Source organism: Pempheris klunzingeri, chromosome 2 (assembly GCF_042242105.1).
Source record: "Pempheris klunzingeri isolate RE-2024b chromosome 2, fPemKlu1.hap1, whole genome shotgun sequence".
In the NCBI taxonomy this organism is placed as follows: Eukaryota; Metazoa; Chordata; class Actinopteri; order Acropomatiformes; family Pempheridae; genus Pempheris; species Pempheris klunzingeri.
The window spans coordinates 126,799-152,168 of record NC_092013.1 but is presented as its reverse complement, the minus strand read 5'-3'; the positions used below and the strand labels follow the sequence as shown (position 1 = coordinate 152,168).

Here is a 25,370-nt window from a genome sequence, read left to right as displayed (position 1 = left end):
ATCCACTTTTTGTATCAGCGTCCCAACTTGTCTGAAGTTGTTTATGAAAACTCAAACCTGGGTTCTTTAGATGTTATTGTCTGACTTTGTGTTTTAAAGGGTTAATTCACATCCAACTACCTGATGGAGGCAGCAGCTCTAAAATCCCTGTTTTAGTGAATGTAGTCTGGTGTGTGCAGCGAGCGATAGAACGGCTGTTTGTGGTTAAACCAAAAGGTCTCTCTCTGGACTAATTTCATCATTTTTGTACCTTCAATATAAGACCCAGGATTAAAAACACCAGCGTGCTCCTTTAAAACACGTTTGTGTAACAGAAGCCGCCTTGTGGCGTTTGATAACTTCCTGTTTTCAGGCCAGCTGAGGCGTCACAGCTGCATAAAGGTTTTAGTTACCACGATGAGGTTTGTTGACATGAAACGCTGATAATGTGGAATTTGTTCGTGTTATAAAACGGGGCTGAAAGGCAAACAGGAAGAGAGCGGTGAGAGACATCTTTAGTTTTCATACAAAGCTTAAATAAAGTTTCCTTCCACAAGTGACACTTTAAACAAACGTAAACATGATACAACAAATAAGATCAGGTCCAGTTTCACCCTGTAGTCTAAAGAGGAACCAGGCTTCAAAATAAGAGCTGTCCAAAAAATAAAATGACATTCCCATCAGGAGGAAGGAGCTTTCAAAATGAAAGCCACCCTCAAAGGTTCCAGTGAGGCTTCAAAATAAGAGCACTCCAGAGATGTGTAGCTGCTGTCTGTCGGGGGGGCCGAGTGTTTCGTCATCCTCGCTGTGTGTTCGGTCCCTGTGAGGACGACTGAGACCTCGACCAGTTTCTACCAGCCAGGTGTGTATGAGTGTTTTATTTAAGCACCAGCGTAGCCTCGGAGCCGTCTTTCCTCTTCAGGTACAGTCCATGGCTGAGGTGGTGTTCCCTCCTCAAGAAGGCGTAGAAATAATCCGACACCAGCAGAATCTGAGGACATAAACACAAATACAGATGAATCCTGTGAGGAAGATGGCGTACATGTTCTGGAGTCTGAATGACTGGTAGGTACAAAACATGTTGGAATTGGTCCAGTCGATCACCTCAGCTGGCTGTAAGATCCACAGACAGCCGTTATATCGCTCTCTGCACACACACCAGACTACATTCACTAAAACAGGGATTTTAGCTCCCAGAACACAGCTTAATTTAGGAGAGTGTTTACATCACCAGTCACAATAACACAAACATACCAGAGCAGCAGCTCCTGTGTGCTGTGAGCTAAAATCCCTGTTTTAGTGAATGTAGTCTGGTGTGTGTGCTGTTTGTGGTTAAACCAAAAGGATCTTCCAGGTCTCTCTCTGTAGGGATCCTTTCCATGATGCTGTCACACACTTAGAATAACACTCTGAGCCTGTCAGTGGATCAAACAAGCTCTTTTAGTGGACCTACTGTGATCAGATGCAGTTGTCCCAAAGGATCACGTTGCAGCCATTGCAGCCCGTTTGGTGGCTGCTGGCTGAGGTGATCTACTGGACCAGTTCCGACACTTTTACTACCTACCAGTCACTCACACACCAGGATGTGGACAGACCAGGAGCTTTAAGAAAAAAGGCACTGAAATGTACTTTCTCCCTGTTCTAAAGGAACAATAGTTTTACTGCCTGATCCAGCTAAAGGAACATTTCAACATTTTGAGTAAACACACTTACTGACTTTGTGACGGAGAGTCAAGTCTCATGTCTACACATTAAATATGAAGCTCCAGCCGCTTAGCTTAGCACAGCACAGCACAGCACAGCACAGCACAACACACAGACTGGAGCCCGTCCTACCTGGGCCACGTTGAACAGCAGCGTTATGGCATAGTAGAAGTTGGAGTTGGCACTGCCGGCATAGATCCAGAGGTGCCAGAGGACCGGAAACAGAGCCGAACAGGCAAGGAGAACGCAGGACACCAGGAAGATGTTCCTCAGGACTGGACGGGAGAACAGAGACGCTTTAATGTTGACGTTAACCTTCGTCAGAAACAACATGTTTGTTCACATCGACAGTCTGACGCTTGCTGTGTGATTAAAGTCATCATGAATCTAGTTTAAATTAAACAGTTAATTTAAGGGGCTCAGACTCGGTCACAAGGAGAATCCCTGTCTGTTCCAGACCTTTCCATGATTAAAACCATAGATGTCAGAGCTTTCCTGCCTGTTTGTTGACCATGGTGGCAGTTTTTCTTGCTCAAGAGTTTGATCTGACCTGCTCTGAATGAAGTGTCTAACATAACGGGTTATAAATTGGTGCTGTATAAATTTAGACCGATTGATTGATTGATTGAGACAACGGTGTCCCGGGAGTGTTTCACACTGACATCTGTGCAGGTGAGTCCAGACGGGGAGGAAGGCCAGGTAGAGGGAGATGTCTCCCACCGTCGGGTACGACTTAAAGATGGAGATCACAGCCAGCTGCATGAACATCAGGAACACCGGATGCTCCCTGGAACAAACACACACCATTCATGTCAGAGAGGAAACACCTGGGCGGACAGACGGCGTGGCCGTGGCAAGCAGGCGGAGGACTCACTTGAGTTTGATGGACAGGGGAATGGTGTAGAAGAAGACGTTGATCTGGAAGACGCAGAGGAAGAAGAGGCGGAAGTGTTCAAACATCTCGGCGAAGAAATACCAGAAGAGGCCGATGTTGGGAGTTAGGTCTGGTACAGAGAGACTGGAGGGAGACACACAGTCAGAACGGAACCTGGACCTGAACCGGACTACAACCAGAACACAGCCAGATCTGAACCAGAACACAGCTGACGTTTAAGACATCAAGACAGTCTGATGACATTTAATTAGCCAACAGTCACGTTTAAACACAAACACACAACATCAGAGAACTGAGACCTTGGCTAGACCAAACTCCATTAATAAAAACACTATTTTACCTCAGAACACAGGAGTTTCTGGTCTACTGCTGCATCAGTCAGTTTGTTTGTGTTAATGACTTTGGATCCAAACCAACTTTTTAAAACACCAAACTCAGTTGTTAAAACATCAAAGTCACAGCAACCAGACCACCAACTCCTGTGTTCTGTGAGGTAAAATTACAGTTTTTGTCAATGGAGTCTGGTGGCTTTGAAGAGATATAACAGCTGTAGGTAACACACCGACGATGGAGAAGGACCTCACGCTACCACACCTCAGGTAACACGGACTGTCCCTTCAGTGTGGCAGCTGTCTCGTTCATCACTCACATGAAGCCGTAGACGGAGGGCAGGTAGTCCCAGGAGCCGAGCAGGAAGAAGGAGAGGCAGATGAGGACGAAGAGGCTGCCCAGGTACATGAAGGCAAACTGCACAAGGAACCACCAGAAACTGGCTCGTTGGATGTTCACCGGGATGTACTCTCGCTGGGGGGGCAGTGAGATATTAAAGGCAGGAATAAATCCCGCACGTTCAAATGTTTAAAAATCAGCCAATGGTCACATTTAAACAAATGCACATCACAGAACTGAGACCATATTTAGACCAAATTCCATTGATAAAAACAATAATTTTAGCTCATTTTAGCTGTTTGTGTTGTTGAGTGACTTTGGTGATTTAACATCCAAACTAACGTGTTCAAACACCAAAGTCACAGCAGCCAGACCAGCAAGTCCCGTGTTCACCCAGGTAAAATTACTGTTTTTGTGAATGGAGTCTGGTGTGCTTGAAGGGTCTGTCTAAAGCAGGAAGGGAGGAAGAGAAGATGAAGGAAGAAAGTTAAATTAAAGCATTTTTCAAACAGTTTCAAGGTGCATTTTCAAGCTTTTCCAGCACCTTGAATCAGTCAGGCTCTATGACCTCCTTTATTCATCTACAAACTCTCCAGTCAGACATTAATTATCTTCACGTTGCTACAATTCAAACACTCAAAACAACACATTAAAATTAAGGATTTTCAAGACTGTACCTGCATGAGGTAGAGCAGCGCCGGAGCACACAGCGTCAGAGGGTAGATGGACTGGTAGGTGGCGAGGGACAGAAAAATGGCGCTTAGCAGGACGCTTCCTGGAACAGACAATTTTAGTATTTGAGCTGCAGTGAGTCGTGTCTGTTTAAATAAAGTTTGAGTAGAATCAGAGAGCAACAGACAGCAGCCGGTCAGGTGAGCTGACTTCAGTCAGACATTACCTTTGATCGTTGAGAGGATGAAGAGGGCGATGACGGCATTGTTCAGGCCGCAGGTGGACTTGGCGACGCAGGACAGGATGGTGAATGGGTTCAACAGGTAACTGAGAGAGAGGAGGAGACGTTAATGTCTCGTACGACAGAGTTAGAACACATCACCATTAGCAATCATATGGTTAAACCAAAAGGATCTTCCAGGTCTCTCTCTGTAGGGATCCTTTCCATGATGCTGTCACACACTTAGAATAACACTCTGAGCCTGTCAGTGGATCAAACAAGCTCTTTTAGTGGACCTACTGTGATCAGGTGCAGTTGTCCCAAAGGATCACGTTGCAGCCATTGCAGCCCGTTTGGTGTCTGCTGGCTGAGGTGATCTACTGGACCAGTTCCAACACTTTTACTACCTACCAGCCACTCAGACACCAGGATGTGGAGAGAGAGGATCATGGGTAGAAACAGTGGAGTGGCCCTTTAAGGCTCCATGATCAGCTGACCTGTGGCATCTCTGTAGAGATAATCTGACATATTTGATGTTGTGAACACACTCTGAGAGGTGTGTGTGTGTGTGTGTGTGTGTGTGTGTGTGTGTGTGTGTGTGTGTGTGTGTGTGTGTGTTACTCACAACATGGCTACTTTCAGAGGGATATAGTACATCTCTTTGGGACTCCTGATGAGCTCCAGACAGTCGAGGGGGTAGCGATCTGCCTCCAGAGCAAACTTTTGCTTCCTGAACTGAAACGCATCAACAGCACATCAGAGTTGTCATGGGAACAACAACAACAGTTAGTATGGCAACAGGAAACTACAGGAAACACAGCACCAGTCTGAATGACACAGATGTCGTTTATTTAGTGTGGCTGTCCCTCCTGTGACCATATCGCTGAATCAATACTCAAACCTGTTCCACATTGATATGAGAAACTGTGCTGTCTTCAACCAGGTGAATCAGAGTGTGTGTGTGTGTGTGTTTTCTTACCACTTGTTTGTTGTAGTCCTTCATGGCCATGTAGAGAGCCACAGCAGTGATGATGTCTGCCATCTGCACAGACACAGACACACAGACACACAGACACAGACACACACACACACAGACACACACAGACACACACAGACACACAGACACACAGACACACACACAGGCACACAGGCACACAGGCACACAGACACACAGGCACACAGGCACACAGGCACACAGACACACAGACACACAGGCACACAGGCACACAGACACACAGACACACAGACACACACACAGACACACACACACACACAGACACACACACAGGCACACAGGCACACAGACACACAGACACACAAACACAAACACACAGACACACAGGCACACAGGCACACAGACACACAGACACACAGACACACAGACACACAGACACACAAACACAAACACACAGACACACAGACACACAGGCACACAAACACAAAGACACAGACACACAGACACACAGGCACACAAACACAAACACACAGGCACACAGGCACACAGGCACACAGGCACACAGACACACAAACACAAACACAAACACACAGACACACAAACACAAACACACAGACACACAGACACACAGACACACAGACACACAGACACACAGACACAGACACACAGACACACAGACACACAGACACAAACACACAGACACACACACACCTTAAACTAACAAGTCCGTCAGGCAGGCAGAAAGACATCAGACTGGTTTCACTGGTCTTTACTCACCATGAACGTCATCTCTGCGTAGTCCACCATGAAATGGAACAGGTAGATGATGAGAGGAGTCTGACAACAGAAAACACACAACATCAGAGCACACACACACACAGTCATCTCAACATCACTGTGTGTGTGTGTGTGTGTGTGTGTGTGTGTGTGTGTGTGTGTGTGTGTGTGTGTGTGTGTGTGTGTGTGTGTGTGTGTGCGTGCGTGTCACCTCATGGAAAACATCTCCAGAGTACGGTGACACGCCCAGATCCAGCAGAGCCAAACCTTCAACAACTGCACAGACAGAGAGACAGACAGAGAGAGAGACAGGTTCATTACTCAGCAGTGATTGGTCATGAAGAGGAGAGTGTGATGGTTGGACCCCATGGACCCTGTGGAGTTCCAGCCTGAGACCTGCTGCCACAGTCCAGCTCCCTACACACTCAGCGCAGGACTCCTCTAAAATACCCACTATTATGAATGGAGTTTGGTGTGTTTGTCCATCCTCCTCTTCTTCTTTGTTCTCCTCCTCTTCCTCCATCAAACACAATGAGGAGCCTTCATCACCAACAGTCAGGAAACACCAAACCCACTGTGCCCTTGTGCCAGGACCGGGTCTCTGTGTCTGACCCGGATCTGTGTACCGAATCGTTACCGACTACCGACTCCGTCAGATTGGCTAACAGCTCCGAGTCGAGGAGCCGTTACACCGAGGAAACCCGCGCCCGGACCAGCCTCCAGACCCCCGCTTACCTCTTTTCCAGGCCGTTAGCGGAGACACCACCTCCACCCGCTCCGCTACCAGGTCCGCCAGACCGGACCGGTACAGAGCGGCACGGACCGTCACGGCTACAATCAACAGCAGCGTCAAGGGAGCCGCCATCTTGACAAGGAAGCACTCTCCGCCCTGCGAGGTGCACTATGGGAAATGAAGTCTTCTGTTACACAGGAAACTGAACGAAACTACATACGGAAACACATTTTTTAAAAAAGCAGCAGCAGCAGTATTAGTAGTAGTAGTAGTAGCAGTATTATTATTATTATTAGTAGTAGTAGTAGTAGCAGTATTATTATTATTATTAGTATTAGTATTATTATTATTAGTATTATTATTATTATTAGTAGTAGTAGTAGTAGTAGCAGTATTATTATTATTATTATTATTATTATTAGTAGTAGTAGTAGTAGCAGTAGCAGTAGCAGTAGCAGTAGTAGTAGTAGCAGTAGTAGTATTATTATTATTATTAGTAGTAGTAGTAGTAGTAGTAGTAGTAGCAGTAGTAGTAGTAGTAGTATTAGTAGTAGTAGCAGTATTATTATTATTATTAGTAGTAGTAGTAGTAGTAGCAGTAGCAGTAGCAGTATTAGTAGTAGTAGTAGCAGTAGTAGTATTATTATTAGTAGTAGTAGTAGCAGTAGCAGTAGCAGTATTAGTAGTAGTAGTAGCAGTAGTATTATTATTATTAGTAGTAGTAGTAGCAGTAGCAGTAGCAGTATTAGTAGTAGTAGTAGCAGTAGTATTATTATTATTATTAGTAGTAGTAGTAGTAGCAGTAGCAGTATTATTATTATTAGTAGACTTTCAGACTTTCAGACTTTCTTTATTTGATCCCCCATAGGGGGAAATTTTCTTGTTACAGCAGCAACAATATAAACAGGGAGAGTGAAAAAAACAAAGCAATAGAAAAGACAAAAATAGCAAAAATAAATATAAATATATGGTTGTGATGAAATGAAATAAATATTTACACCATAGGATATTTACACTTTAGACAGGAATGGAATGACATGGATGGTAGGCAGTATATTAACATCAGCCAGTGATGCTGGTGTTATAGAGTCTGATGGCTGATGGGAGAAATGACCTGCGGTAGTGTTCCTTCTTGCAGAGTGGGTGCCTCAGCCTGCTGCTGAAGGAGCTGCTGAGGGCCCCCACAGTCTCATGCAGGGGGTGAGAGGGGTAGTAGTAGCAGTAGCAGTATTATTATTATTAGTAGTAGCAGTAGCAGTAGTAGTATTATTATTATTAGTAGTAGCAGTAGCAGTAGTAGTATTATTATTAGTAGTAGTAGCAGTAGCAGTATTAGTAGTAGTAGTAGCAGTAGCAGTATTAGTAGTAGTAGCAGTAGCCACTGCTCCTTCACATTGAAAGGAGCCAGTTGAGGTGGTCCAGGCATCTGGTCAGGAGGCCTCCTAGGCGCCTCCCTTTGGAGGTTTACCGGGCATGTCCCACTGGGAGGAGACCCCGGGGCAGACCCAGAACCTTCTGGCTCTCTCATCTGGCCTGGGAACGCCTCAGGATCCCCCAGGAGGAGCTGGAAAGCGTTGCTCGGGAGAAGGGTGTCTGGAGTGCCCTGCTTGACCTGTTGCCACCGTGACCCGACCCCGGATAAGCAGAAGATAATGGATGGATGAATGGAAAAGAGAATAAATGGAAATAAATTGAAATAATTATACATAAGGCACGGTCATATCCCAGGAGTAAATTTGTGTAGCGCCTTTCTAGTCTAGTCTACTTGAAGCCGCATTCACCCATTCACACATTATTCATTCAGGAGTAATCTAAGATGGAGGAGACTATTCTTTCACACACATTAACACACTGAAGCTGCTTCAGGAGCAAGTTGGGGTTCAGTGTCTTGGGTCGACATGCTGTCTCATAGGATCCGCTTGATGACGCACGACCCACTCTACCTCTGAGCCACAGCCGGCCACTCGTTAGTCTCTAGAACAGACACAAAACATCACCAAAAACAATTCCCTCTGGGTCAGTGTGATGTTTTACTGTTTTACTTTACAAATCCAATCATCAGTGATTGTTGTTTTTATCATTTGGTTTGTGTAGTTTTAATCTGTTAGACTATTATAAACCTTTACAATGTGTCCATTTTTAGCTTTAGATTTGTTTTATTTACACGCGCTTTATCTTTTAATTTGAAAGGCCCATGCCGGAAGCGGAAGCGGTTGTTGGGAACTTGATTCCGTGGAGCTTCCTGTGAAGACTTTCGCTTTCCTTTCGTCAGATGAAGCTGTGGCTGTCGTTATAAACGGGTGGTTCGGGGAACATGGCGGGTCTGGAGGTATTGTTCACGTGTGTCAGAGGCAGCATCACCTGCCCGCAGGATGCCGTGGTGTGTTTGGTTCACTGGGAGATGATTAAGAGCGGCTACAGGTGCATCGGCTCTGGGGACGAGGTGAGTGACTGAGCTAACATCAGCTAACATTAGCTAACATGAGTAAACATTAGCTAACATGAGTAAACGTGAGTTAACATGAGCTAACAACAGTTAACGTGAGCTAACATGAGCTAACAACAGTTAACATGAGCTAACAACAGTTAGCATGAGCTAACAACAGTTAACGTGAGCTAACATGAGCTAACAACAGTTAACGTGAGCTAACATGAGCTAACAACAGTTAGCATGACCTAACAACAGTTAACGTGAGCTAACATGAGCTAACAACAGTTAACAACAGTTAACGTGAGCTAACATGAGCTAACAACAATTTGTCATTAGTTGAGAACAGTTAACATGAGCTAACAACAATTTATCATTAGCTAACAACAGTTAACATGAGCTAACATGAGCTAATACATTCTGACATTGTGTGTACAATGTCAACAGCTTTCTCAGATGTGACAGTGGGAGAAACAGCCCTACACCAAACTCTGTTCAAACTCCAACAGATTAAAGCAGCCTGGTTCTCGGTGGTGTGTTGGATATTGATTATTGATTGCAGCCACCCCCTGCTCTCTGTGTGCTGTCATCAGTCTGAGAGAGTACGTCTGACAGATGATCATCTAAACTGTCAGTAAAAATCTGCTGCTGAAGTTGGCGGTTTGGTCACATGATGTTCCTGTGTGCCCCCCCCCTTCCAGCCCCGCGGAGGAGAGCGGAGGTCGGAGTTGCTTCCTGCTGACTGGAGCAGCAATAAGGAACTATACAGCCTGAGGTACACCCCCACCAATACCGCCACACCGCTGCTGCTCAAAGCCATCACTGTGGACTCCACCCTCATCTTCAACCTCATGGTAGGATCAGCTGACACACACGTGCAGACTGTCTGAGGTCAGAGACCCTCAGACATCCAGCAGATTTAATACAGCAGACACTCTGGTCCAACTGGTCTGGTCTGTGTAGTACTGTAGACAGGTGACATGCAGTGATCTGTATAATCAGGTGTGAAGCTCTATTACCTGAATATTTGACCACCTCTGGTTGACTGTGTGTGTGTGTGTGTGTGTGTGTGTGTGTGTGTGTGTGTGTGTGTGTGTGTGTGTGTGTGTGTGTGTGTGTGTGTGTGTGTGTGTGTGTGTGTGTGTGTGTGTGTGTGTGTGTAGGACTCCAGCACACAGCAGGTGTCCGACCTGACGGTGAACATCAGTGACCATGTGGACGCTGACCAGCTGAGCTCATTCGACAGGTGGGTGTTTCCTCTCAGGGGTTCAGGGACTCGTTTGATTGGCTGCTGAGGGGAAAAATACTTGCATGTGTCCACCAACCAGACCTTTAAATAAAAACATCCATTTTATCCAGCAACCCCCCCCTGGTAAACCCCGTCAGTATGGGGCGGTTGGGATGTTTCAGACAGCAGATTCAGGTTCAGCTTCGTCACCGTGGGTTGAATGTTTGTCATCACAGTGTCTCTGGATTTAATCTGATGATTTCAGCACGACTCTGGACGGTGACGTAGTTCAGCCGACTGTTTTACTCCAGACTGAAATATCTCAACAACTACTGGATGACTGTCATTAACATTTATACAGATATTAAAGGTACACTCTGATGTTTCTAACCCTGGCTCCCCTCTGTGTCGACATCCTGGTGTCTGAGTGACTGGTAGGTAGTAAAAGTGTTGGAACTGGTCCAGTAGATCACCTCAGCCAGCAGCCACCAAACGGGCTGCAATGGCTGCAACGTGATCCTTTGGGACAACTGCACCTGATCACAGTAGGTCCACTAAAAGAGCTTGTTTGATCCACTGACAGGCTCAGAGTGTTTTTCTACGTGTGTGACAGCATCATGGAAAGGATCCCTACAGAGAGAGACCTGGAAGATCCTTTTGGTTTAACCACAAACAGCACACACACCAGACTACATTCACTAAAACAGGGATTTTAGCTCACAGGACACAGTAGCTGCTGGTCTGCTGCTGCCTTGATTGGTTTGTTTGTTTGTGTGTGTTGTGAATGGTAAAATGTTTTTGTCTGTGGAGTCTGGTAAACAGGGCCCTGGTTTAAAAACAGCAGAACTCATGTTCGTGCTGTTTTATGGATGGATTTGTATAAAATATGAACTGTGATCATAAGGTGTCTTTTCATGTCCCGCCATCTTCAGGTTAAAACTTTAATCAAATCATGTTTTATTCCACCACTGGGGGGCGCCTACGTGACAAACATTTATCTTTTTTTCTGCTTGTCCTGCCATTGAGAAGTGACGACTTTCTTTAGTGTAACAGAATAAAAACTATACAGTGAGACAGACAGCAAGTAAGGACTTTATTTATGGATAAGATGTGATTATATTATTGTGGACCATGGTCCGTGTCCCAGGCAGTCATTCAGGAGGGGGTGACTGAAACTCACTGACTTACTATTGAAATCAACCTCTAACACACTGATGGTGGAATGTTTTCTGTAATCTGCACCACAGCAAGGGGGGGGGTCTCTTTAGATAAATGAGGCTAAAGCAGCCGCCTGTGTCCCTGCAGGGTGTTCAAGGATGCCGAGAGTCTGTCAGAGAAGGTGAGGACTCAGCTGCTGCCCCCCCAGGACAGACCGGCCCAACCAGAGAGGAAGAGTCAGAGGGACGAAGAGGAGGAGAGGAGGCGAAGAGGAGAGGACAGCGACCCCCTCCGCATCCCCAGTAGACGAACACAGCCACAGTGGTGGGTGGTGGCACACAGGTTAACCTCCTCTATAGAGGTCTATAGTGTGTGTGTGTGCTAGTTAGTCAGTGTGTTAGTGTGTAGTGGAGGTCTACAGTGTGTGTGTGCTAGTTAGTCAGTGTGTCAGTGTGTAGTGGAGGTCTATAGTGTGTGTGTGTGCTAGTTAGTCAGTGTGTTAGTGTGTAGTGGAGGTCTATAGTGTGTGTGTGTTAGTTAGTCAGTGTGTTAGTGTGTAGTGGAGGTCTATAGTGTGTGTGTGTGCTAGTTAGTCAGTGTGTTAGTGTGTAGTGGAGGTCTACAGTGTGTGTGTGCTAGTTAGTCAGTGTGTCAGTGTGTAGTGGAGGTCTATAGTGTGTGTGTGTTAGTTAGTCAGTGTGTTAGTGTGTAGTGGAGGTCTATAGTGTGTGTGTGTGCTAGTTAGTCAGTGTGTTAGTGTGTAGTGGAGGTCTATAGTGTGTGTGTGTGCTAGTTAGTCAGTGTGTTAGTGTGTAGTGGAGGTCTATAGTGTGTGTGTGTGTGTGCTAGTTAGTCAGTGTGTTAGTGTGTAGTGGAGGTCTATAGTGTGTGTTTGCTAGTTAGTAGTGATGGGCAGATGAAGCTTCATGAAGCATTGAAGCCTTTCATCCAATTGGTTCACTCCAGTGCAAAGCTTCTTGAAGCTTCATTTGCTCTAGCAGGACATCTACTGGACGCAAAAATATCAGTTGGCATGAATTTGAAGTGTGTGGCATTATGCAGAAAGCCTGTGAATAAAACTGTCAGCAAAATAAAGAAGTATGCAAAACATGTATATTGTAGTGATGGCAGTATACTGTGTATATATATACTGGCAGTATGGAAAATGATAAAAATGGAAATGATTATTTACAGTGAGGTGAGGGGGGTTGGGGTATGGACAATGATTGTGCTTTTGTAACGTTGAGGTATGGCCAGTGATTATGGTTTAGGGGACACGTCATTGGTTTGTATTTATAAACAACAGTTTCTCCACTGTGGCAGGTCTTAGGCGATTTCTGTAGAAATATTACTGTACATACCTTGTTGGGAGAGATGAGATCAAAATGTTCCCACACAGGGGACATCCTCCTCTTCTTAGCTGGCTCCATTCTCTCCTGACTCTCTCCTCACTCTCCTAAATCTCCAAAGGACTCTCTAATCTCTAACTCTCTCCAAATTATCTCTAACTCTATCCAAACTACCTCTACCTCTCTCCAAACTATCTCTACCTCTCTCCAAACTGTCTCCAAACTCTCACCGACCGCAACTCTCCATCAAACACCCACATTTTGAATGGAGCCTGAGGGGTTTATATCGCTGTCAAAACTCGCAAAATCCGAACCACTTCCTGAATCAGTCACGTGGTACAACCAGGCATCATTTTCAGCTCCTCCCCTAAATGAAGCGAGCCTCGATACGCGCATCGCGGAAACGCCCCCTCCCCTACTCGGTGTGTAGTGGAGGTCTATAGTGTGTGTGTGCTAGTTAGTCAGTGTGTTAGTGTGTAGTGGAGGTCTATAGTGTGTGTGTGCTAGTTAGTCAGTGTGTTAGTGTGTAGTGGAGGTCTATAGTGTGTGTGTGCTAGTTAGTCAGTGTGTCAGTGTGTAGTGGAGGTCTATAGTGTGTGTGTGCTAGTTAGTCAGTGTGTAGTGGAGGTCTATAGTGTGTGTGTGTGTGTGCGCGCTAGTTAGTCAGTGTGTTAGTGTGTAGTGGAGGTCTATAGTGTGTGTGTGTGTGCTAGTTAGTCAGTGTGTTAGTGTGTAGTGGAGGTCTATAGTGTGTGTGTGTGTGTGCTAGTTAGTCAGTGTGTTAGTGTGTAGTGGAGGTCTATAGTGTGTGTTTGCTAGTTAGTCAGTGTGTCAGTGTGTAGTGGAGGTCTATAGTGTGTGTGTGTGTGTGTGCTAGTTAGTCAGTGTGTCAGTGTGTAGTGGAGGTCTATAGTGTGTGTGTGTGTGTGCTAGTTAGTCAGTGTGTTAGTGTGTAGTGGAGGTCTATAGTGTGTGTGTGTACTAGTTAGTCAGTGTGTCAGTGTGTAGTGGAGGTCTATAGTGTGTGTGTGTGTGCTAGTTAGTCAGTGTGTTAGTGTGTAGTGGAGGTCTATAGTGTGTGTGTACTAGTTAGTCAGTGTGTTAGTGTGTAGTGGAGGTCTATAGTGTGTGTGTGTGCTAGTTAGTCAGTGTGTTAGTGTGTAGTGGAGGTCTATAGTGTGTGTGTGTGTGCTAGTTAGTCAGTGTGTTAGTGTGTAGTGGAGGTCTATAGTGTGTGTGTGTGTGCTAGTTAGTCAGTGTGTTAGTGTGTAGTGGAGGTCTATAGTGTGTGTGTGCTAGTTAGTCAGTGTGTCAGTGTGTAGTGGAGGTCTATAGTGTGTGTGTGCTAGTTAGTCAGTGTGTTAGTGTGTAGTGGAGGTCTATAGTGTGTGTGTGTGTGCTAGTTAGTCAGTGTGTCAGTGTGTAGTGGAGGTCTATAGTGTGTGTGTGTGCTAGTTAGTCAGTGTGTTAGTGTGTAGTGGAGGTCTATAGTGTGTGTGTGCTAGTTAGTCAGTGTGTCAGTGTGTAGTGGAGGTCTATAGTGTGTGTGTGCTAGTTAGTCAGTGTGTAGTGGAGGTCTATAGTGTGTGTGTGTGTGTGTGCGCTAGTTAGTCAGTGTGTTAGTGTGTAGTGGAGGTCTATAGTGTGTGTGTGTGCTAGTTAGTCAGTGTGTTAGTGTGTAGTGGAGGTCTATAGTGTGTGTGTGTGCTAGTTAGTCAGTGTGTTAGTGTGTGGTGGAGGTCTATAGTGTGTGTTTGCTAGTTAGCCAGTGTGTCAGTGTGTAGTGGAGGTCTATAGTGTGTGTGTGTGTGTGCTAGTTAGTCAGTGTGTTAGTGTGTAGTGGAGGTCTATAGTGTGTGTGTGCTAGTTAGTCAGTGTGTCAGTGTGTAGTGGAGGTCTATAGTGTGTGTGTGCTAGTTAGTCAGTGTGTCAGTGTGTAGTGGAGGTCTATAGTGTGTGTGTGCTAGTTAGTCAGTGTGTAGTGGAGGTCTATAGTGTGTGTGTGTGTGCGCTAGTTAGTCAGTGTGTTAGTGTGTAGTGGAGGTCTATAGTGTGTGTGTGTGCTAGTTAGTCAGTGTGTTAGTGTGTAGTGGAGGTCTATAGTGTGTGTGTGTGCTAGTTAGTCAGTGTGTTAGTGTGTAGTGGAGGTCTATAGTGTGTGTTTGCTAGTTAGTCAGTGTGTCAGTGTGTAGTGGAGGTCTATAGTGTGTGTGTGTGTGCTAGTTAGTCAGTGTGTTAGTGTGTAGTGGAGGTCTATAGTGTGTGTGTGTGTGTGTGCTAGTTAGTCAGTGTGTTAGTGTGTAGTGGAGGTCTATAGTGTGTGTGTGTGCTAGTTAGTCAGTGTGTTAGTGTGTAGTGGAGGTCTATAGTGTGTGTGTGCTAGTTAGTCAGTGTGTCAGTGTGTAGTGGAGGTCTATAGTGTGTGTGTGCTAGTTAGTCAGTGTGTTAGTGTGTAGTGGAGGTCTATAGTGTGTGTGTGTGCTAGTTAGTCAGTGTGTCAGTGTGTAGTGGAGGTCTATAGTGTGTGTGTGTGCTAGTTAGTCAGTGTGTTAGTGTGTAGTGGAGGTCTATAGTGTGTGTGTGCTAGTTAGTCAGTGTGTCAGTGTGTAGTGGAGGTCTATAGTGTGTGTGTGCTAGTTAGTCAGTGTGTTAGTGTGTAGTGGAGGTCTATAGTGTGTGTGTGTGCTAGTTAGTCAGTGTGTCAGTGTGTAGTGGAGGTCTATGGAGCCACAATGAGGACGATAAGCAGAAACACCAATGGAGGCTCTGGGGAAATCTTTCTGTTCTATCAGATCTCCGTCGCTCTCTGCTCATAAAAATGAGCCTCGCTGAGAAACTAAAACACACACACACACACACACACACACACACACACACAGCCCTGGATGTGCTGACTCTGTTTAGAAAGTCAAGACAGGAGCTGCTGGTCGACTGCAGCATCAGAGAACCAATGAGGGCAGAGTGTGTGTGTGTGTGTGTGTGTGTACGTACTGCAGGACAGATTCAGTCACTCTGCTCTTCACTCCTCATCTCCTCTTCTTCCTCCTATCAGATGATATCAGAGGTGATGATGTCAGCACTTTATCGACCATCGCCTCCTCGTCCCCAGAGGGGAGATAAGAAAAACACAGACAAGTGACAGACAGGAGAGATGGATGAGAGAAAGAACTGAGTCTGAGCTGCAGAGAAGAAAGAGTGGGAAACAGAGGAGGAGGAGGAGGAGTTATAGAGGCAAAGCCGACAGGACTGATGGTGAAGGTCTGACGGATAATTGAGTGTAGCCTGATTAGTGGCTGGTAACTGGAATGATGAGCTGGATAATGTTCAGCTGTAGGATCAGATCCAGATAAATTCATCTGAAGTCGTCGTGTGGATTTTAAAGGGCTGCAACTAAAGATTATCTTTATTAAAAGGTCACTCCCCTGTCTCTCCCCCTGGTCCTCTGTGTCCACATCCTGGTGTCTGAGTGACTGGTAGGTAGTAAAAGTGTTGGAACTGGTCCAGTAGATCACCTCAGCCAGCAGCCACCAAACGGGCTGCAATGGCTACAACTACCTACCAGTCATTCAGACACCAGGAGTGGACGGAGAGGACCTAGGGGGAGAAACAGTGGAGTTTCCCTTTAATGATGAATCTTTTCTTGGTTGATCATGTTAACGTTAGCTAACAGTGAAAAGGCCCATCTGACATCCAGATATCTTGTTTTGTCCAAAACCCAAAGATATGCGGTTTGTTATATGATGTAGAAAAGCAGCAAATCCTCATCTATTAGCAAAGCTGGAATCAGAATGTGAAGCGTGTTTGAGTTAAACATCATTCAGTTATCAAAATAGTTCCAAATAGTTGAACTGTCCCTCGTCTGTTGTTGGATTCTTCCTCTAGTTTAAACCTGTGTGAAACAAACCTCTCATTCATCAGCCTCTCTGTCGTTGGTGAGGTGAAGCGCTGCGGTCAGTTCTCGACGTCCTCTCAGGACCAGCTGATCTCTCCCTCTCAGTCATGTCCACCTTTATTATCTCCATCCCGGCTTCCCTCCCAGACTCGTAGATTCCTCTCTCAGGCGTCTCCATCTCTTTGTTGTGGAGGAATTGTCTCGTCTGGATCAGTTCTGAAAATGTCAGAGAACAGAAACACGTGAGGACATTTAGAAACGTCGCCTCTGATAGTCTGACACGATGCCACGCCACGCGTCTGTTCGCTCCGCCTCTCACTGCCCTGCCGGGGCTCAGCCCCCCCAGCGGCTGTCAGTCAAACTCAGACGGGGACGGCCCCCCCAGCAGCACACAACGTTGTCTCCGACCAATAAATGTGCCAAACACAAACTGCCCCAGTCCCATCTGGCCAACAGACCGTCCGTGTTTCTGTGTGCTCACGGCTCCACTGAGAGGCTGCTGCGCCGTCACCGTTGGTTTGAGTCCCACAGCTCCTCCGTACGGCCCCGGTGCAAAGAAACGTTTCTCCGGTGCAGCATGTCCGTCTGTCAGTCCAAACCCAGACAGGCAGCAGCAGATATTTACATGCGACACATTCAGCTCCATAAATACCTGATGATGATTGTCTAATCTGTGTTTCAGGCCCGGACCCACCCCTCCATTTGCCGCTGGGGGAGCAGATTTAGATCCCTTCGGGTGAGTCCGCACCCCCACCCCAAATCCTGCATACGTTTTTATGGGAGTGATCTAGAGATAAGCACCAGCAGGCTGTAGCTCTAATCTGGGGATGAACAGAGGATTAGCGGCCCCGGTCTAGACCCCCGTCAACTGGCCACGAACATCAGAGCTGAAAACAGAAAACGGCAGCAGTCAGTCATCACACATCAGCTGATCACATCAGCTGATCACATCAGCTGCAGCGTTTTACTGCCTTTACATGTTCATCCTGCACATGCTCACTGTACACGACTACATTTAAATACAGCAATACATTCGTTTTCTTAAAGGAGAGCTGCAGTATTTCTAAACCTAAAGGGTAAAGTCCTTTAGGTTTATATATATTTGTGTAACACACAATAACACAGACACACTGACTGATGGAGCTAAAATCCCTGTTTTAGTGAATGTAGTCTGGTGTGTGTGCTGTTTGTGGTTAAACCAAAAGGATCTTCCAGGTCTCTCTCTGTAGGGATCCTTTCCATGATGCTGTCACACACTTAGAATAACACTCTGAGCCCGTTAGTGGATCAAACAAGCTCTTTTAAGTGGAACTACTGTGATCAGGTGCAGTTGTCCCAGAGGATCACGTTGCAGCCATTGCAGCCCGGTTCTAACAGTTGGCAGCATGTGTTACGTCACACATTATAACCATGAAACATTGTATTATCCCTTTAAGTATTTTTAATTCCAATAACATTAATTTTGAAAACAGATGAACATTTTTAATAAAAATAAGCCGGCCTGATACCAATTAATAAAACATTAAAGTGAAAGGAGGAAGAAGAGGAGGACAGAGGATGAAACACACGTCTGCCCATCCTCACGTATCTCCCCCCCCCCCCCCCCCCCCCCCCCCCCCCATCAGATCTCGCGGTGGCGGCGGGATGATCGTTGACCCATTGAGGTCGGGGTATCCTCGCTCTGGCTTTGACCCATCCAGCGGCATCCCAGACATCCTGCCCCCCGGAGCAGTTCCCCCGGGTGCTCGCTTCGACCCGTTTGGACCCATTGGACGCCACAGACCAGGGTGAGACACACACACACACACACACACACACACACACACACACACACACACAGGGTGAGACTCACTCTGACTGACTGATGGTGTGTGTCTGTGTTTTGCAGGCCAGACCCCGACCACATGCCGCCGCCGGGCTACGACGACATGTTCATGTAGCCCACTTCCTGCTATTTTTACTTCCTGTTTGCTACTCACAACCACTTCCTGTCCTGAAGCAAATGGGAGGCAGAGGGTGGGGGGGGGGTCTCCACGTGGCCTCCTTTAATAAAATGTTTGTGTTGTTTCCTGTTCTGAGACAGAGGGTTTGATTTCTGACTGTTCGCCGTGATGAGAACTCCTGAAGAGGAAGAATCCTCCAGCCGGTCGGCGGTTTGTCAGACCGCCCGCAGAAGAGAATCTGGTTTATTTTGGACTGAAAACAGTGGAGTGACGGACGTCCTCCTAAGGCCACGTGGAGGCGGTGAGGGGATGAAGCGGCCGAGGACAGCGTAGGTTCCGTCAGGTGATTCTGATTGGCTCTGCTAACGTGTCGTCCACGGCGTCATGTTGGACGCTGTTGGTTTAACTCTGATAGAATATTTATGCCTAAATCGTCTAATAAAACCCAGAGTTCACTGCGCGCTCTGACCTGCTGCTGTTTGTGATTTTGTGGAGGACGGAGACATCGACTCTCGAAACATTTCTTTTCATGTCAGAGAAACTAAAGAAGAGAAAGTTCAAGCAAAGCCGAGTTCAGACTCCATCTAAAGGTGGAGTCCGCCATTCTGGACAAAGACTGCTCACGTTTAGCTAGTTAGCATAGTTAGACAGTTAGCATGTTTAGCTAGTTAGCAAAGTTAGACAGGTAGTATGTTAGCATGTTTACACAGTTAACAAAGTTAGACAGGTAGTATGTTAGCATGTTTACACAGTTAACAAAGTTAGACAGGTAGTATGTTAGCATGTTTACACAGTTAACAAAGTTAGACAGCACAGTTAGACCGTTGGCATGTTTAGGGTTTCTTTCGGGGTCCATGTTGGGTGTCGGTTGGCCAGAAAGACAATAGTTAATATGTGAATAATAATAACAGGACTGATATCAGTAAAAAGTGTTGGTGGCTGACGATCCGCAACAGGAGAACCAGGACCAGGATCCACAGGAACCAGAGAACCACATCAGGAGGACCAGGACCAGGATCCACAGGAACCAGAGAACCACATCAGGAGGACAAGGACCAGGATCCACAGGAACCAGAGAACCACAGCAGGAGAACCAGGACCAGGATCCACAGGAACCAGAGAACCACAGCAGAAGAACCAGGACCAGGATCCACAGGAACCACAGAACCACATCAGGAGAACCAGGACCAGGATCCACAGGAACCTGAGAGACAAGAAAAGCACAGAAAGGCTCCGGGGAAGATACCAAGTTAGTAACAGACATTAAAGACACATGAAGCGTCAGGATGGAGAGGAAGAGGAGGAGAGAGGAGCCCAGTGCATCATGGGAGTCCCCTGGCAGTCTGAGCCTATAGCAGCATAACTAGGGGCTGGTCCAAGACCTGATCCAGTCCTGAACTATAGGCTTCATCACTAAGGAAGGTTTTTAGTCTACTCTGAAATGTAGAGAGGGTGTCTGCCCCCTGAACCCAGACTGGAAGGAGATTACTGGAAGCCAGGTGTGGAAGGTAGACCAGATGGTCCTGGTAGACCGGTTCATCCTGATCCTGGTCCAGTCTTTGTCCTCCAGGTGTATTTCTGTGTTGAACCTTCTTATATAAAATCACGGCTCAGATGAAGTTAAAGAAACAGTCAAAAACCTGAGATTAAAAACAACAAAACAACTTTATTGGTCACATTAACAAACCCAGCCTTAAAAATCACCCATTGATCTTCACCATCATCTTCGTCGTTACAGCTCCTCAGCCGGTGCAGGATCAGGCGTCGCACTGACAGACTGAGGTGATGAAGAGGAGGCCGCTCGTTTCAGCAGATGTGCGTTCAGAGACCTTTACAATGATGACTATAAATCTCCTAACACTCTACAGGAGTCAGTGAACGCACCGCTGCTCCACACGTCTGACTGTCTCATGGAAACGACACATGTTAAAACACAGAAACGAACTGGAGCTCTGATGTGTTCAGGCCTCTGCACATTAAAGGCTCAGTCCACCAAAAAAAGCTGCTCCAGCTTCCCTAAAAGTAAAGTTAATAAAACAATGAAACACGTGTGCTCTGCAGCCATGTGGACACCCCGGCGTTCACTCAGCTTAAAGGGACATGCCACTGTTTTCTCATCAGCTCAAACATCTCCACATGCAGACAGTCCACCTAATGCAGAACAACCCTTTAAAACACAGCGAAATGTCCCTTTAATGCCCACGTGACATTATTTTCTGTGCTTACTTTCATTGTCTTCTTTTGATTAATAAATATTCACATCTTTGATTAACAAACACAACATCGTTCTCAAACATTGTTTCATATATTTCATAAAATTCACCAGGTCGTTCTGGTTTCTAAAGTGATATTTCACCAGCATGGAAGAGTTTTTATTTTATTTCATAATAAGCGGGCACCGGTCCTGTTCATGCTTTTACTTCCTGTGCTATGACCTCACACAGCACATGTAACAGGTTAAAGGGGCAATACGTCACTTTTTTATCACCTCATGACCACAGAGGTCTGAGCAGACCGGCCCGTAGCAGACGAGATGACCATTACTGCTCGTGTTCCCGCGACACTTCATACAGACAATAATCCCTTTTACGACATCCGCTTCAAGGCTGAAGGCCTCACTCTGACCCCCCAAACAGCCACGTGACAACATGAGACCGACCGCCATCATGTCTGATTTTATTTGGACCGTTAGCCCCATAATGCTAACTAGCTCACCGTTGGGACAGTTACGTTACAATCTGATCACACAAAGAGATAAATACACGTGAACTGTTACACAGCCTGTTTAAATCTGTTCACTATTAAATACGTTTAGGGAAGTTCTGATTTTAAACCACAGGAAGGTGCTCAGCGTTGATTTGAGTGGACGTACTGGGAGAACTGGGATTCAGTCACTGACGGGTCATTTTATTTCCTGCCGTCGACCACCAGAAGTCACGAGGCCCCTTTAAGACTCGTTCCCACGACAACAAAAAGTCTTCCAGCTGAGTGAAGTATCACTTTCTCTTGCTAAATACATCATCTACAAACTCTGTACACTCTGGACAGTAAACACGGGAATGTTTATACAATAGTGTTTCCACGACGATCGCTCGGAACCATGTGACTGTTTACATGTGACCGTGTGACGGACAGGTATGGCGTGGTTGGTCCATTGGTCCAGCATTAGTTTCTACATTCAGTGAGTGTCTGTGTGGTTGGGGTTGGAGTGTGTCTGTCTGGACTCTGTTTGGTGTCTCAGGTGTGAACAGGACCGGCTGATACCGAGGTCACGTTTCCAGCGGGAGCTCGTTTCCACGGCGCCGCCGAACTTCTCTGAGGCAGCGGGCTGCCGTGTGCCGATCAATGAGGCCGAGCTGGGGGTCGACACCCCGCCCTCTGCTGACGCATCTTTCGGGAAACACCTGCACTACAAGCGGCCGCAGGACGCGGTGATGCCATTGACCTCTGACCCCTCAGTGTGGGGGAGGTTCGGAGGTGACGCTACGCTCTCCTCACTCATCAGGACACAGACAGGTTGTGTTGTGAGTTGGAGCACTGATGTATTTATACCCACAAGGGCCACGGCGCTCGTGGTTTTAGATTCACTGTGACTTCAGCTGTCCAGGGAAACACCGTCTCCATGTCCGCCACTAACCACGACCATAAATCCTAGAAAAGAAGACGCTCCATCACTGCAGAACCTCATAGAGAATCTGTCTGTTTTTAACTTTCCTTCAGTCTCTCAGTGATCCACTGATAGTCTGAACATACAGGGGTTCATCCTCTGCAGACAGGATCTGCCGTCTGCTGGTTCGTCCTCTGCAGACGGGGGCTGCTTAAATTTTCTGTTAACATGACCCAAAGCATCATGGGAATTTGTGCCTGATTATTCCCGACATAGAAGGAAAAATTACAACACTAACAGTAACACTATAAATGCATCAATAATAATGATCACTTTGATGTTTCCCATCAAATTAAAATGAAATTTAAAGTTATTGTCTGTCACAGCGGCTCTTTGTCCCTTCGGGTCTGAACTATCAATCAATCAATCAGTCTTTATTTATATAGCGCCAGTTCATAACAGCGTTATTTCAAGACTCTTTCCATAAAGAGCAGCTCAGACCAAACTCTTTAATTCAGAGACCCAAAGATTCAGGAATTCAACAGAACTAAAGGTTTGTTTCATGGAAAACATCCAGACAGACGGTTTGTACGTTTCCTTCATCCTGTTTAAATATATATATATATATATATATAAAAGTCTCCTCTGCCGTGTCCTCACAAGGACTTTCCGTGACATCTGAGACCTGCTCCACCAACGGCCCCTGATATAAATAGACTGTTTCCATGGTAACGGAGTCATCGCGCCGCAGACAGAATAAAGATTGATTCTCTTTGACCGAGGCACTCGTGTTCGGCCTTGACTTTCAAACACCGAACAGACACACAGCTCCGCTTGGTTGCTGATCTGACAGACAGAAGACTGATTTTCATCAAAGACACTTTGGTTTAAAGGCTCAGTTCACCCAAAATCACAGCATTCTTTCTGTCGGCCCTGGTTGCGAGGCGCCTGGCTCTAATGGGAGTGAATGGATTGGACGCTACAGGGAACCAAGTGGCTCTTACTCTGTCCACAGACATCACTTTCCAGCTGCACCACGTCTTCACAGGAATCGTCTCCACAGACGTTGCTGACAGCGTCAGATATCTCAAAGCCAACAGTAATTTTACCTCAGAACACGAAGTTCATGTGACTTTGTCACACAACAACACAAACCGAGGGGGGCAGTGCAGAACCTCAACTCCTGTGTCCTGTGAGCTAAAATCCCTGTTATAGTGAATGTAGTCTGGTGTGTGTGCAGAGAGCGATAGAACGGATGTTTGTGGTTAAACCAAAAGGATCTTCCAGGTCTAGCAAAGACGAACCAGGTGTGATCACACGGCGACAGGTGTGATTGAGCAGCAGGTGTCTGATTAACCCAGCTCTGACCGTCACAGGACCGGTGTTTTCCTACAAAACACTAATACATGCTTTTATTGTCCTCTGGGGCATGTCAGCAGAGTCAGGGATCGAACCCGACAGAGCAGCCTTTAAGGTCACAGCATTGACCGGTCAGACCAGTGGGGGGACTGTCCTGTTACCACCGGTCTGACCAGTGGGGGGGGGAGACTGTCCTGTTACCACCGGTCTGACCAGTGGGGGGGGGACTGACCTGTTACCACCGGTCTGACCAGTGGGGGGACTGTCCTGTTACCACCGGTCAGACCAGTGGGGGGACTGTCCTGTTACCACCGGTCAGACCAGTGGGGGGACTGTCCTGTTACCACCGGTCTGACCAGTGGGAGGACTGTCCTGTTACCACCAGTCAGACCAGTGGGAGGACTGTCCTGTTACCACCGGTCTGACCAGTGGGGGGGGGGGACTGTCCTGTTACCACCGGTCTGACCAGTGGGGGGGGGGACTGTCCTGTTACCACCGGTCTGACCAGTGGGGGGACTGTCCTGTTACCACCGGTCTGACCAGTGGGAGGACTGTCCTGTTACCACCAGTCAGACCAGTGGGAGGACTGTCCTGTTACCACCAGTCAGACCAGTGGGAGGACTGTCCTGTTACCACCGGTCTGACCAGTGGGGGGGGGGGACTGTCCTGTTACCACCGGTCTGACCAGTGGGGGGGGGGGACTGTCCTGTTACCACCGGTCTGACCAGTGGGGGGACTGTCCTGTTACCACCGGTCAGACCAGTGGGAGGACTGTCCTGTTACCACCGGTCTGACCAGTGGGGGGGGGGACTGTCCTGTTACCACCAGTCAGACCAGTGGGAGGACTGTCTCATTACCACTGGTCTGTACGCAGGAAGGATAATTAGTCTGATCAGTCGTTCAAAAGGATGTTAATATGCAACTATTCCAATAGTGTGTTTCCTTATGATATTTTTTAAGCAAAAAAGCCCAAAACTCGCTGGCTCCAGTCTTTAAAGTGGGATATATATATGTATGTATGAATACATGTTGGATTAATTGGTGGTTGAATTAATTGAAAGAATAACTTTGGGAAAGGTTTTACTATTTTCTGACATTTTATGGCTCAAATGATGAAATAAATCCTCTCTGGCAGCTCTAATGTCGACTAACCCCTTAACACTAAAGATTCCTATCATTCGTCATCCAGTGAAGGTTCAGAGTTAAAGCACGATTGTTCAGCTGCTCCTGACAGAGTGTGTGTGTGTGTGTGTGTGTGTGTGCTGAGGTTATCATCTGATTTGTGAGCGTTAGCGTTAACGTTACAAACGCGTTTGCTGGTCGTCTACATCCAGCGTGTCTACGTTAAGTATTTACAGTATATCTGTCCTGTCAAATCAAATGTGGTAAATATTTCAATAAACGGCATGAGATCAGCAGGTCAGTGTGTGTGTGTGTGTGTGTGTGTGTGTGTGGCTACATTACCCTTGGCTAACTGGCTCACTATACAGGCCTTAATACATGAGCATAATAATATCTGTGTACAGATGGTTTACAGCGTCTGTGTTCACTCGTTAAGGCATATCGTTTCCTCACATGACATAAATAACATAATACAAAGAGTCATTAAAGGTTCATTCCACTCAAAACCAGCTTCTCCTTCAGACTGCCGGCTGTAGTCAGACTCAGAGGATGCCATCACATTTGGAAGTTTGAAATTATTTTTGATGGATTTAATGGATCTCCTGATTTAATAGTTTCTCAGTCTGCAGTATTTTTAAACCTGGGCTCTAAAATTCCTGTTTTTGTGAATGTAGTCTGGT

At 46.5% G+C, this 25,370-nt stretch overlaps 2 protein-coding genes across 3 annotated transcripts; one reads left to right on the top strand and one right to left on the bottom strand.

The window, feature by feature from the left end:
* Positions 1-466: 466 nt before the first annotated feature.
* On the bottom strand, positions 467-6,750 carry pigu (phosphatidylinositol glycan anchor biosynthesis, class U). The gene is made up of 12 exons (XM_070844942.1): positions 6,607-6,750; positions 6,083-6,147; positions 5,872-5,931; positions 5,119-5,181; positions 4,765-4,874; positions 4,146-4,246; positions 3,925-4,022; positions 3,228-3,382; positions 2,558-2,701; positions 2,346-2,470; positions 1,816-1,958; positions 467-970 (listed from the first exon to the last, which is right to left on the bottom strand). Exons 1-12 carry the CDS (start codon positions 6,734-6,736, stop codon positions 857-859), a joined length of 1,308 nt encoding a protein of 435 aa, XP_070701043.1. The 5' UTR covers positions 6,737-6,750; the 3' UTR covers positions 467-856.
* Positions 6,751-8,839: 2,089 nt separating this feature from the next.
* psmf1 (proteasome inhibitor subunit 1) lies at positions 8,840-19,062 on the top strand. Of its 2 annotated transcripts, none has more exons than XM_070844961.1 (7): positions 8,840-9,047; positions 9,734-9,886; positions 10,196-10,278; positions 11,566-11,742; positions 17,342-17,395; positions 18,285-18,446; positions 18,743-19,062. In XM_070844961.1, the coding sequence occupies exons 1-7, from the start codon at positions 8,919-8,921 to the stop codon at positions 18,756-18,758; spliced, it is 774 nt and encodes a 257-aa protein (XP_070701062.1). In that variant the 5' UTR covers positions 8,840-8,918; the 3' UTR covers positions 18,759-19,062. The 2 variants fall into 2 exon arrangements, with proteins under 2 accessions (XP_070701062.1, XP_070701054.1); XM_070844953.1 differs by having other exon boundaries at positions 18,548-19,062.
* Positions 19,063-25,370: the final 6,308 nt, after the last annotated feature.

What these genes read in the sequence shown, in the direction of transcription:
- pigu (XM_070844942.1), bottom strand. Translation starts at nt 6,736, where the DNA reads ATGGCGGCTCCCTTGACGCTGCTGTTGATTGTAGCCGTGACGGTCCGT. An exon ending in GCTAACGGCCTGGAAAAGAG is followed by an intron (nt 6,148 to 6,606) that starts GTAAGCGGGGGT and finishes CTGTCTGTGCAG; the next exon opens with TTGTTGAAGGTTTGGCTCTG. An exon ending in CATCCTCTCAACGATCAAAG is followed by an intron (nt 4,023 to 4,145) that starts GTAATGTCTGAC and finishes TGTCTGTTCCAG; the next exon opens with GAAGCGTCCTGCTAAGCGCC.
- psmf1 (XM_070844953.1), top strand. Translation starts at nt 8,919, where the DNA reads ATGGCGGGTCTGGAGGTATTGTTCACGTGTGTCAGAGGCAGCATCACC. An exon ending in GCATCGGCTCTGGGGACGAG is followed by an intron (nt 9,048 to 9,733) that starts GTGAGTGACTGA and finishes CCCCCCTTCCAG; the next exon opens with CCCCGCGGAGGAGAGCGGAG. An exon ending in CCCTCATCTTCAACCTCATG is followed by an intron (nt 9,887 to 10,195) that starts GTAGGATCAGCT and finishes GTGTGTGTGTAG; the next exon opens with GACTCCAGCACACAGCAGGT.